The sequence below is a fragment of the Pseudochaenichthys georgianus genome, unplaced genomic scaffold (assembly GCF_902827115.2).
Source record: "Pseudochaenichthys georgianus unplaced genomic scaffold, fPseGeo1.2 scaffold_1088_arrow_ctg1, whole genome shotgun sequence".
Lineage (NCBI taxonomy): Eukaryota > Metazoa > Chordata > Actinopteri > Perciformes > Channichthyidae > Pseudochaenichthys > Pseudochaenichthys georgianus.
Genome location: NW_027262046.1, coordinates 1 through 14,328, shown reverse-complemented (window position 1 = coordinate 14,328; position 14,328 = coordinate 1). Strand labels below are relative to the sequence as shown.

General features: G+C 40.9%; 1 protein-coding gene across 1 annotated transcript in view; it reads right to left on the bottom strand.

The window, feature by feature from the left end:
• Positions 1 to 11,104, bottom strand: part of LOC117440636 (FH1/FH2 domain-containing protein 1-like) — a gene marked incomplete at its 3' end in the record, with an annotated part of 42,439 nt that extends 31,335 nt beyond the window's left edge. The window contains exon 1 of the mRNA XM_034076868.2: positions 10,839 to 11,104. Coding sequence (XP_033932759.1) covers positions 10,839 to 11,003 — 165 coding nt within the window. The remainder of the gene's footprint in view (positions 1 to 10,838) is intronic.
• Between the last annotated feature and the right edge of the window lie 3,224 nt (positions 11,105 to 14,328).

The following is a 14,328-nucleotide window of genomic DNA, read 5'->3' as shown; positions in this document are numbered from 1 at the left end:
TCACATGTTGAACTCAAATACCTGTACTTTCTACTTCTCACATGTTGAACTCAAATACCTGTACTTTCTACTTCTTACATGTTGAACTCAAATACCTGTACTTTCTACTTCTCTCATGTTGAACTCAAATACCTGTACTTTCTACTTCTTACATGTTGAACTCAAATACCTGTACTTTCTACTTCTCTCATGTTGAACTCAAACACCTGTACTTTCTACTTCTCTCATGTTGAACCCAAATACCTGTACTTTCTACTTCTCTCGTGTTGAACTCAAATACCTGTACTTTCTACTTCTCTCGTGTTGAACTCAAATACCTGTACTTTCTACTTCTCTCATGTTGAACTCAAATACCTGTACTTTCTACTTCTTACATGTTGAACTCAAATACCTGTACTTTCTACTTCTTACATGTTGAACTCAAATACCTGTACTTTCTACTTCTTACATGTTGAACTCAAATACCTGTACTTTCTACTTCTCTCATGTTGAACTCAAATACCTGTACTTTCTACTTCTTACATGTTGAACTCAAATACCTGTACTTTCTACTTCTCTCATGTTGAACTCAAATACCTGTACTTTCTACTTCTTACATGTTGAACTCAAATACCTGTACTTTCTACTTCTCTCATGTTGAACTCAAATACCTGTACTTTCTACTTCTTACATGTTGAACTCAAATACCTGTACTTTCTACTTCTCTCATGTTGAACTCAAATACCTGTACTTTCTACTTCTTACATGTTGAACACAAATACCTGTACTTTCTACTTCTCTCATGTTGAACTCAAATACCTGTACTTTCTACTTCTTACATGTTGAACTCAAATACCTGTACTTTCTACTTCTCTCGTGTTGAACTCAAATACCTGTACTTTCTACTTCTCTCATGTTGAACTCAAATACCTGTACTTTCTACTTCATACATGTTGAACTCAAATACCTGTACTTTTTACTTCTCTCATGTTGAACTCAAATACCTGTACTTTCTACTTCTCTCATGTTGAACTCAAATACCAGTACTTTCTACTTCTTACATGTTGAACCCAAATACCTGTACTTTCTACTTCTCTCATGTTGAACTCAAATACCTGTACTTTCTACTTCTTACATGTTGAACTCAAACACCTGTACTTTCTACTTCTCTCATGTTGAACCCAAATACCTGTACTTTCTACTTCTCTCGTGTTGAACTCAAATACCTGTACTTTCTACTTCTCTCGTGTTGAACTCAAATACCTGTACTTTCTACTTCTCTCATGTTGAACTCAAATACCTGTACTTTCTACTTCTCTCATGTTGAACTCAAATACCTGTACTTTCTACTTCTTACATGTTGAACTCAAATACCTGTACTTTCTACTTCTTACATGTTGAACTCAAATACCTGTACTTTCTACTTCTTACATGTTGAACTCAAATACCTGTACTTTCTACTTCTCTCGTGTTGAACTCAAATACCTGTACTTTCTACTTCTCTCATGTTGAACTCAAATACCTGTACTTTCTACTTCTCTCATGTTGAACTCAAATACCTGTACTTTCTACTTCTTACATGTTGAACTCAAATACCTGTACTTTCTACTTCTCTCATGTTGAACTCAAATACCTGTACTTTCTACTTCTCTCATGTTGAACTCAAATACCTGTACTTTCTACTTCTTACATGTTGAACTCAAATACCTGTACTTTCTACTTCTCTCGTGTTGAACTCAAATACCTGTACTTTCTACTTCTCTCGTGTTGAACTCAAATACCTGTACGTTCTACTTCATACATGTTGAACTCAAATACCTGTACTTTTTACTTCTCTCATGTTGAACTCAAATACCTGTACTTTCTACTTCTCTCATGTTGAACTCAAATACCTGTACTTTCTACTTCTTACATGTTGAACCCAAATACCTGTACTTTCTACTTCTCTCATGTTGAACTCAAATACCTGTACTTTCTACTTCTTACATGTTGAACTCAAATACCTGTACTTTCTACTTCTCTCATGTTGAACTCAAATACCTGTACTTTCTACTTCTCTCATGTTGAACTCAAATACCTGTACTTTCTACTTCATACATGTTGAACTCAAATACCTGTACTTTCTACTTATTACATGTTGAACTCAAATACCTGTACTTTCTACTTCTCTCATGTTGAACTCAAATACCTGTACTTTTTACTTCTCTCATGTTGAACTCAAATACCTGTACTTTCTACTTCTCTCATGTTGAACTCAAATACCTGTACTTTCTACTTCTTACATGTTGAACCCAAATACCTGTACTTTCTACTTCTCTCATGTTGAACTCAAATACCTGTACTTTCTACTTCTTACATGTTGAACTCAAATACCTGTACTTTCTACTTCTCTCATGTTGAACTCAAATACCTGTACTTTCTACTTCTCTCATGTTGAACTCAAATACCTGTACTTTCTACTTCATACATGTTGAACTCAAATACCTGTACTTTCTACTTATTACATGTTGAACTCAAATACCTGTACTTTCTACTTCTCTCATGTTGAACTCAAATACCTGTACTTTCTACTTCTCTCATTTTCCAAACAGCTGGTTTCTTTAGTCTGAATGTGTGTTGGTGCGTGGTCATTATTCTTTAGAGTCATTGCGTGCCTATTGATCTGAACACGATCCGTGTATCCATCACTTCCTGGTCTTCTCTAAAGAAGAGGGACCAATGGAAACGTTGTCATGTTGCCGTTGGTCACCATGGAAACGTTCATTAGCTTTCCCTTGGAAAAGAGATAAATGATCTCAATGGGATTTTATCTGTATAAATAAAGGTTTGAAATGAAATGAAAATTGTTCTATTAATATAAAGGGAGGTCAGGTACTCTTTAAAGCAGCTGCTAGTTATGGGTACTTTCTACTGAAGTACACTTCAAAGCCTCTTTACTTTGACTTGAGGAATGAAGTTTAGTCAGTACTTCTACTTTCACCAGAGTATTTTTAAACTCGAGTATCGTACTTCTACTAGAGTAAAGGATGTGTGTACTTCTACTAGAGTAAAGGATGTGTGTACTTCTACTCGAGTACAGGATGTGTGTACTTCTACTCGAGTACAGCATGTGTGTACTTCTACTGGAGTAAAGGATGTGTGTACTTCTACTCGAGTACAGGATGTGTGTACTTCTACTCGAGTACAGGATGTGTGTACTTCTACTCGAGTACAGGATGTGTGTACTTCTACTAGAGTACAGGATGTGTGTACTTCTACTAGAGTACAGGATGTGTGTACTTCTACTCGAGTACAGGATGTGTGTACTTCTACTCGAGTACAGCATGTGTGTACTTCTACTGGAGTACAGGATGTGTGTACTTCTACTGGAGTACAGGATGTGTGTACTTCTACTCGAGTACAGGATGTGTGTACTTCTACTCGAGAACAGGATGTGTGTACTTCTACTCGAGTACAGGATGTGTGTACTTCTACTCGAGTACAGGATGTGTGTACTTCTACTCGAGTACAGGATGTGTGTACTTCTACTCGAGTACAGGATGTGTGTACTTCTACTCGAGAACAGGATGTGTGTACTTCTACTCGAGTACAGGATGTGTGTACTTCTACTCGAGTACAGGATGTGTGTACTTCTACTCGAGTACAGGATGTGTGTACTTCTACTAGAGTACAGGATGTGTGTACTTCTACTAGAGTACAGGATGTGTGTACTTCTACTCGAGTACAGGATGTGTGTACTTCTACTCGAGTACAGCATGTGTGTACTTCTACTGGAGTACAGGATGTGTGTACTTCTACTGGAGTACAGGATGTGTGTACTTCTACTCGAGTACAGGATGTGTGTACTTCTACTCGAGAACAGGATGTGTGTACTTCTACTCGAGTACAGGATGTGTGTACTTCTACTCGAGTACAGGATGTGTGTACTTCTACTCGAGTACAGGATGTGTGTACTTCTACTCGAGTACAGGATGTGTGTACTTCTACTCGAGTACAGGATGTGTGTACTTCTACTCGAGTACAGGATGTGTGTACTTCTACTCGAGTACAGGATGTGTGTACTTCTACTCGAGTACAGGATGTGTGTACTTCTACTAGAGTACAGGATGTGTGTACTTCTACTCGAGTACAGGATGTGCGTACTTCTACTCGAGTACAGGATGTGCTGTTGCGTCTCTTCAGGTGTTAACAGTCTGATTGCCTGTGGGATGAAACTGTGAGTAAAGCGGTGTTTGATAACGTTCCCTGATGTTCGACTGCGTGTTGGGACACAGAGAGATCTGAGTACTGAGGTTTATCGTGTTGGGACACAGAGAGATCTGAGTACTGAGGTTTATCGTGTTGGGACACAGAGAGATCTGAGTACTGAGGTTTATCTCCGGAGCTGAACTTTAGCCCCGGGCGATAACGAGAAGACGAGCTGACGAAGAAAAGCGTTTCTACAGAAAAACTGCAAGCTGTAACACCGACAGTAAATCGACTAAAGCACTCACTGTAGAGTCTGACGGGCTGGACTAAAGCACTCACTGTAGAGTCTGACGGGCTGGACTAAAGCACTCACTGTAGAGTCTGACGGGCTGGACTAAAGCACTCACCGTAGAGTCTGACGGGCTGGACTAAAGCACTCACCGTAGAGTCTGACGGGCTGGACTAAAGCACTCACCGTAGAGTCTGACGGGCTGGACTAAAGCACTCACCGTAGAGTCTGACGGGCTGGACTAAAGCACTCACCGTAGAGTCTGACGGGCTGGACTAAAGCACTCACCGTAGAGTCTGAGGGGCTGGACTAAAGCACTCACCGTAGAGTCTGAGGGGCTGGACTAAAGCACTCACTGTAGAGTCTGACGGGCTGGACTAAAGCACTCACTGTAGAGTCTGACGGGCTGGACTAAAGCACTCACTGTAGAGTCTGACGGGCTGGACTAAAGCACTCACTGTAGAGTCTGACGGGCTGGACTAAAGCACTCACTGTAGAGTCTACGGGCTGGACTAAAGCACTCACTGTAGAGTCTGACGGGCTGGACTAAAGCACTCACTGTAGAGTCTGACGGGCTGGACTAAAGCACTCACTGTAGAGTCTGAGGGGCTGGACTAAAGCACTCACTGTAGAGTCTAACGGGCTGGACTAAAGCACTCACTGTAGAGTCTGACGGGCTGGACTAAAGCACTCACTGTAGAGTCTACGGGCTGGACTAAAGCACTCACTGTAGAGACTGACGGGCTGGACTAAAGCACTCACTGTAGAGTCTGACGGGCTGGACTAAAGCACTCACTGTAGAGTCTGACGGGCTGGACTAAAGCACTCACTGTAGAGTCTGAGGGGCTGGACTAAAGCACTCACTGTAGAGTCTGACGGGCTGGACTAAAGCACTCACTGTAGAGTCTGACGGGCTGGACTAAAGCACTCACTGTAGAGTCTGACGGGCTGGACTAAAGCACTCACTGTAGAGTCTGACGGGCTGGACTAAAGCACTCACTGTAGAGTCTGACGGGCTGGACTAAAGCACTCACTGTAGAGTCTGACGGGCTGGACTAAAGCACTCACTGTAGAGTCTGACGGGCTGGACTAAAGCACTCACTGTAGAGTCTGACGGGCTGGACTAAAGCACTCACTGTAGAGTCTGACGGGCTGGACTAAAGCACTCACTGTAGAGTCTGACGGGCTGGACTAAAGCACTCACTGTAGAGTCTGACGGGCTGGACTAAAGCACTCACTGTAGAGTCTGACGGGCTGGACTAAAGCACTCACTGTAGAGTCTGACGGGCTGGACTAAAGCACTCACTGTAGAGTCTGACGGGCTGGACTAAAGCACTCACTGTAGAGTCTGACGGGCTGGACTAAAGCACTCACTGTAGAGTCTGACGGGCTGGACTAAACATGGCGATGTTTCAGGTGACTGATCAGGTTCGAAGTATTAGGGAGCGCTGGATTTGTGAAGAACTCCCCTCTTCCTAAACCACTAACACCACAGTACTGGCAAAACGGGAGGAGCCGAGTTAAAAACAAGCGCCCCTCATCCCAATCCACCCACACAGCAGTATTTTTTTCTTTTTTTTTATCCAAAAAATATATTGTATATTATCGGGGCTATTAATACTGGTATCGGGTTTATCGGGATGACGTCATAATTCCTAATATCAGACCGATAATTATCGGCCCGATAATTATCGTGCATCCCTAATGTTTTCTTCTCTCGGGCTTCTCCCTCTCATAACCAAACCAACCAGGTTAACGAGCACTGAAACGTTCATTGATAACATGTTCACTAACGTCCATACACAACTAAGCGGACATTAAATGACAGTTCTCTAAATAAATTAAATATTAACTTAAAAAATGAAAAATGGCAAGAAGTATTTGAGATTAAAGACGTAAACAAATCCTATAATGAGTTTGTAAGGACATGAACGAATGTTGTCCATATATTAAAATGAAGATCGGCAGCAGGAATACTAACGACTGAAACCTGGTTCCCTCGTGGACTGAACAACGCCTGCTGGAAGAACAATGCTCTCTAGGACACTTTTGAAAAGTAAAAGCTCTGAAGATGAAAGCCGTTATAAATTGTATAAAAACAAATCCTTAGAAACTGTGAAAAAAGAAACTTCTCTGAAACATTAGAAAGAGCCAGAGGAGATATGAAAACCACTCGGAGGGTAATAAATAGCATCATTAAGAAGAAAATAACTGACGACAGAAACGAATTCAAGAAACTCCAAACGGCAGGAAAAACCCCAACGGATGTTGCAAATAGCGTTAATGCGTTGTTTACTGAGAGTGGCCCCTGAGGGACACCCTTTACTGAGAGAGGCCCCTGAGGGACACCCTTTACTGAGAGTGGCCCCTGAGGGACACCCTTTACTGAGAGAGGCCCCTGAGGGACACCCTTTACTGAGAGTGGCCCCTGAGGGACACCCTTTACTGAGAGAGGCCCCTGAGGGACACCCTTTACTGAGAGTGGCCCCTGAGCGACACCCTTTACTGAGAGTGGCCCCTGAGGGACACCCTTTACTGAGAGAGGCCCCTGAGGGACACCCTTTACTGAGAGTGGCCCCTGAGGGACACCCTTTACTGAGAGTGGCCCCTGAGGGACACCCTTTACTGAGAGAGGCCCCTGAGGGACACCCTTTACTGAGAGAGGCCCCTGAGGGACACCCTTTACTGAGAGTGGCCCCTGAGGGACACCCTTTACTGAGAGTGGCCCCTGAGGGACACCCTTTACTGAGAGAGGCCCCTGAGGGACACCCTTTACTGAGAGTGGCCCCTGAGGGACACCCTTTACTGAGAGAGGCCCCTGAGGGACACCCTTTACTGAGAGTGGCCCCTGAGGGATGTAGTGATATATGCATTACATCGTGCAGCCCCCTGCATGTAGTGATATATGCATTACATCGTTCAGCCCCCTGCATGTAGTGATATATGCATTACATCGTTCAGCCCCCTGCATGTAGTGATATATGCATTACATCGTGCAGCCCCCTGCATGTAGTGATATATGCATTACATCGTGCAGCCCCCTGCATGTAGTGATATATGCATTACATCGTGCAGCCCCCTGCATGTAGTGATATATGCATTACATCGTTCAGCCCCCTGCATGTAGTGATATATGCATTACATCGTGCAGCCCCCTGCATGTAGTGATATATGCATTACATCGTGCAGCCCCCTGCATGTAGTGATATATGCATTACATCGTGCAGCCCCCTGCATGTAGTGATATATGCATTACATCGTGCAGCCCCCTGCATGGAGTGATATATGCATTACATCGTTCCAACGAGGAGTTTTCCAAATGAAATGAAAATCGAAAGTGATTCTGGTTTTCAAATCTGGTGATAAATCTAGTTTGAATAATTATAGAGCCATTTCTTTACAACCATCAAAAGTCCTGGAAAAGCTCTTCCACAGCGTCTGGAGTCCTTCCTCACGGTTAACGCGCTGCCCATGGATTCAGAAGAGTCACTCTGCTTCTGCAGCCGTAACTCAACTGGTTGAAGACATGACCAACATTGAGACACAAAAGGTTACAAATAATAACATCTCAAAACAAAGTATTAGCAATAGTCTGAGGTGTTGGTCGATACGAACACACAACTCCCAGATCTAGAACTCTATCTACTCAAACGTGTTGAGAGAGTTCAGCTTCGAACAGTTCTGATTATGCGCCCATAACAAAATGCCTGCTACCCAGTGGCGGCTGGTGGAACATATGTGTGGTGGGGCTGCTGATGGAGTGAGTAAAAAATGTTTTTTGGGAGAAATGACCCTTAAATCAGGACTTCTGGTGATGCAATGGCGCGTTTCCAGTGCAGCGCGGAGCTCGCTTTAATGCTGCGTTCAGACCGGACGCGATGCGAATATTCTCTTCGCTCTAAACGCTCCCATCGCATCGCTCTAGTCGCTCGAGTTTCACCGCAGCTGCCAGCTGTGTTTACTCGCATCATTCAAACAAGACGCGCTGGCTCGGGAGCTACAACAACATGAACATATTTTACCGTGATTAAATTGTAATACACGTTTCTAAATGATGCCGACGTAACAACATACTGATACCGGTTAGTAAAAACCATGAATGAATGCTTTGAGTCTGCAGACAGACGGCAGAGAAACACCTTTAGAATGCTTGTTCCCTGAATGGAGCTTGGCTAAGCTAACGCTATATATGCTCCGACCGTCCACACTCACAACAACGGCCTACAGACATAAATAAACCAGCGACTGTATTCTCCATGACACAGACAGTCTGTGGTTTGTACTTGTTTCACTTCTGTCTAGTTTCTGAACAGATCGTATCTGTCCCCGGCTGTTTGAAGAGCAAGCATGTGAAGCAAAAGATAGCATTTACCTGTTAGCATCCAGCTAGCCATGTGAGAAGCCTCGTTGATACGTTGTCTTTTTCACGAGCCTGCTGTGATATATACAAATCGGGTTGGTCCGGTCCAAGGTCTTTAAGTATCAATTTATCTCCCAAACTTCTCCTTTCAAAAGGATTGGAGAGTAGCTCTTGGGCGGACCGAGGTCCGGAGACTCCACCTGCACACCATTCTCATCCAAATACTGCGTCACCTTGGTCACTCACGAGTCTAAAAAACAACTCCTCACGTCCACGCACGTAAGCAACATGGGCGCCAACGTGAGCGCCCACATGACCAAAATATTTGACGGCGCTGATTGGCTGAAATTATGTTTCGGCGGCACAGTTTACTATTGAGACTTTTGCAACGTGCTGGTTGCTGCCGTTTGGCTCGGGGGCTCTGCCCCGTAATGATAAACTAATGCCACGGGCAAGGCCAGGCAGGAAACAGGTGACTTATCAGTAACTTTAGACATCGTAACACCATTTTAAACGAGATTGTATTGTAGATTAGACATTTTTGTGATACTAATTGTATGATATTTACCTTGTTCATTAAAAATTAAAAATATAAAATATATATATTTTTTAAATATATATTTTTTTTTAGCGCCCCAATGGGCCGGCCGCCACTGCTGCTAACATTCAAAAGCAGTTCAAAGCACGGTCAGGAGAAACCCAACCAGGAATCCTGACTGGTTGTGGAGCAAGCCCGGGAGAGCAACCATCCAATCAGAGCTGATCCAGGTCGCAGTGAGAGCTGGAATGGACTTCACCTTCCAGCGCCACTCGTCATCAACAATCAACAAGTACAAACAGTTATATGTGCAGATTACTCCAGCTAACACAAATGGGATGTTCCCAGTATTACTTATATATGCATTTACTTTTTTCTTGAACTAACTTTTATTTGATTTATTTATTTCCAGTTTTCATTAGTTTTCTTTATTTCTTTGTAATCCTTCATTTCTTTACGTGTTTGACGAAATAAGTGCCATAATTATATTGATGCTAATGATGACGCACGGGGGGGGGGCGCTACTCCCCATCAGCTGCTTCAGCCCTCCCGCTTCTACTCATCGTGTTCATTTGTGTGTATGAACTATACCTTTTTCTTTTTGTATGATTTTAGTAGAATACTTTTTTTTTTTTTTTAAGTTCAGAGGCTCTACAGGTGAGTCCAGAGGCTCTACATGTGAGTCCAGAGGCTCTACAGGTGAGTTCAGACTACAGGTGAGTCCAGAGGCTCTACAGGTGAGTCCAGAGGCTCTACATGTGAGTCCAGAGGCTCTACAGGTGAGTTCAGACTACAGGTGAGTCCAGAGGCTCTACATGTGAGTCCAGAAGCTCTACAGGTGAGTTCAGACTACAGGTGAGTCCAGAGGCTCTACAGGTGAGTTCAGAGGCTCTACAGGTGAGTCCAGACTCTGGATTCACCTGTAGAGCCTCTGGACTCACCTGTAGTCTGAACTCACCTGTAGAGCCTCTGGACTCACCTGTAGAGCCTCTCTACAGCCTCTCTCCATAGGCTGTAGAGCCTCTCTACAGGTAGTTTCTATAGGCTCTGAGAGCAGCGGTTACCTGTACAGGTGAGTCCAGAGGCTCTACAGGTGAGTCCAGAGGCTCTACAGGTGAGTCCAGAGGCTCTACAGGTGAGTTCAGACTACAGGTGAGTCCAGAGGCTCTACAGGTGAGTTCAGAGGCTCTACAGGTGAGTCCAGAGGCTCTACAGGTGAGTCCAGAGGCTCTACAGGTGAGTCCAGAGGCTCTACAGGTGAGTCCAGATGCTCTACAGGTGAGTTCAGACTACAGGTGAGTCCAGAGGCTCTACAGGTGAGTCCAGAGGCTCTACAGGTGAGTTCAGACTACAGGTGAGTTCATAGGCTCTACAGGTGAGTCCAGAGGCTCTACAGGTAGTTTCTATAGGCTCTGAGAGCAGCGGTTACCTGTACATGTGAGTTCAGAGGCTCTACAGGTGAGTTTGGAGTTTCGAGGACTCACCTTGAGGGGCGCGTGCAGCAGAGAGTGGATCCCGGAGATCTGCTCGCTCAGCGGAAGGTTTTCCTCCACGTTGGCCGGCGGAGGTCGCCTCGGTTCGGGGAAGTTTGTGCAGATGAAGGGGTCAGAGTCCTCCAGGAACTGCACCCGACACACAATGGAAGCCATGCCGAGGAGGGAGCGCCTTCTGCGGCCACAGCAGTGCGGGAGGGTCGGTGTGATACGGAGCGACTTCAGAAACACTTTGGAGAGGGAAACCGGTCCGTCCGAGGCTGAGAGCGGGCTGTGAAGCGGCGGAGGATAAGCACTGATGCACTTCCGGGGAGGCCTTTCAAAATAAAAGCGGATTCTTGTTTTGTTTTTACAGAATATCTGTTTCAATGAAGTTTAAAGCTTGTGTTATTCTGGGTGTATTTCTGTGTGTCTTCGTTTATATTCACCTTTTTCACTTCTTGTGTAAGTTCTTCTTTTGTATTACATTTACTTATATACTAACAAAGCACTTATATACTAACAAAGCACTTATACTAACAGAGCACTTATATACTAACAAAGCACTTATATACTAACAAAGCACTTATATACTAACAAAGCACTTATACTAACAGAGCACTTATATACTAACACAGCACTTATATACTAACAAAGCACTTATACTAACAGAGCACTTATACTAACAGAGCACTTAAATACTAACAAAGCACTTATACTAACAAAGCACTTATATACTAACAAAGCACTTATACTAACAAAGCACTTATATACTAACAAAGCACTTATATACTAACACAGCACTTATATACTAACAAAGCACTTATATACTAACAAAGCACTTATACTAACACAGCACTTATATACTAACAAAGCACTTATATACTAACAAAGCACTTATACTAACACAGCACTTATATACTAACAAAGCACTTATACTAACACAGCACTTATATACTAACAAAGCACTTATACTAACAAAGCACTTATATACTAACAAAGCACTTATATACTAACAAAGCACTTAAATAGTAACAAAGCACTTATATACTAACAAAGCACTTATATACTAACAAAGCACTTATATACTAACAAAGCACTTAAATAGTAACAAAGCACTTATACTAACAAAGCACTTATATACTAACAAAGCACTTAAATACTAACAAATCACTTATACTAACAAAGCACTTATATACTAACAACGCACTTATATACTAACAAAGCACTTATATACTAACAAAGCACTTAAATACTAACAAAGCACTTATACTAACAAAGCACTTATATACTAACAAAGCACTTAAATACTAACAAATCACTTATACTAACAAAGCACTTATATACTAACAAAGCACTTAAATACTAACAAAGCACTTATACTAACAAAGCACTTATATACTAACAAAGCACTTATATACTAACAAAGCACTTATATACTAACAAAGCACTTAAATACTAACAAAGCACTTATACTAACAAAGCACTTATATACTAACAAAGCACTTATATACTAACAAAGCACTTAAATACTAACAAAGCACTTATACTAACAAAGCACTTATATACTAACAAAGCACTTAAATACTAACAAATCACTTATACTAACAAAGCACTTATATACTAACAAAGCACTTATATACTAACAAAGCACTTATACTAACAGAGCACTTATACTAACAAAGCACTTATATACTAACAAAGCACTTATATACTAACAAAGCACTTATACTAACAGAGCACTTATACTAACAAAGCACTTATATACTAACAAAGCACTTATACTAACAAAGCACTTATATACTAACAAAGCACTTATATACTAACAAAGCACTTATACTAACAAAGCACTTATATACTAACAAAGCACTTATATACTAACAAAGCACTTATACTAACAGAGCACTTATACTAACAAAGCACTTATATACTAACAAAGCACTTATACTAACAAAGCACTTATATACTAACAAAGCACTTATATACTAACAGAGCACTTATATACTAACAAAGCACTTATATACTAACAAAGCACTTAAATACTAACAAAGCACTTATATACTAACAAAGCACTTATATACTAACAAAGCACTTAAATACTAACAAAGCACTTATACTAACAAAGCACTTATATACTAACAAAGCACTTAAATACTAACAAAGCACTTATACTAACAAAGCACTTATATACTAACAAAGCACTTATATACTAACAAAGCACTTATACTAACAGAGCACTTATACTAACAAAGCACTTATATACTAACAAAGCACTTATACTAACAAAGCACTTATATACTAACAAAGCACTTATATACTAACAAAGCACTTATACTAACAGAGCACTTATACTAACAAAGCACTTATATACTAACAAAGCACTTATATACTAACAAAGCACTTATACTAACAGAGCACTTATACTAACAAAGCACTTATATACTAACAAAGCACTTATACTAACAAAGCACTTATATACTAACAAAGCACTTATACTAACAGAGCACTTATACTAACAAAGCACTTATATACTAACAAAGCACTTATACTAACAAAGCACTTATATACTAACAAAGCACTTATACTAACAAAGCACTTATATACTAACAAAGCACTTATATACTAACAAAGCACTTATATACTAACAAAGCACTTATACTAACAAAGCACTTATACTAACAAAGCACTTATATACTAACAAAGCACTTATATACTAACAAAGCACTTATATACTAACAGAGCATTTATATACTAACAGAGCACTTATATACTAACAAAGCACTTATATACTAACAAAGCACTTATACTAACAGAGCACTTATACTAACAAAGCACTTATATACTAACAAAGCACTTATATACTAACAAAGCACTTAAATACTAACAAAGCACTTATACTAACAAAGCACTTATATACTAACAAAGCACTTATATACTAACAAAGCACTTATACTAACAGAGCACTTATACTAACAAAGCACTTATATACTAACAAAGCACTTATACTAACAAAGCACTTATATACTAACAAAGCACTTATATACTAACAGAGCACTTATATACTAACAAAGCACTTCTATACTAACAGAGCACTTATATACTAACAAAGCACTTCTATACTAACAAAGCACTTCTATACTAACAAAGCACTTAAATACTAACACAGCACTTATACTAACAGAGCACTTAAATACTAACAAAGCACTTAAATACTAACAAAGCACTTAAATACTAACACAGCACTTATACTAACAGAGCACTTATATACTAACAAAGCACTTAAATACTAACACAGCACTGGCTTATCTAAAGCCAGTAGAGTAGCACTTAAATGTGTTAGCTCTATGAAATATACTTATATGATTCTGTTGCTTCAAGTTTGTGTCTTCTTGGTCGAATGAACTTATTGTGAGTCGCTTTGGATAAAAGCGTCAGCTAAATGCAATGTGTGTGCATGTGTGTGTGTGTGTGTGTCTGTGTGTGTGCGTGTGTGTGTGTATGT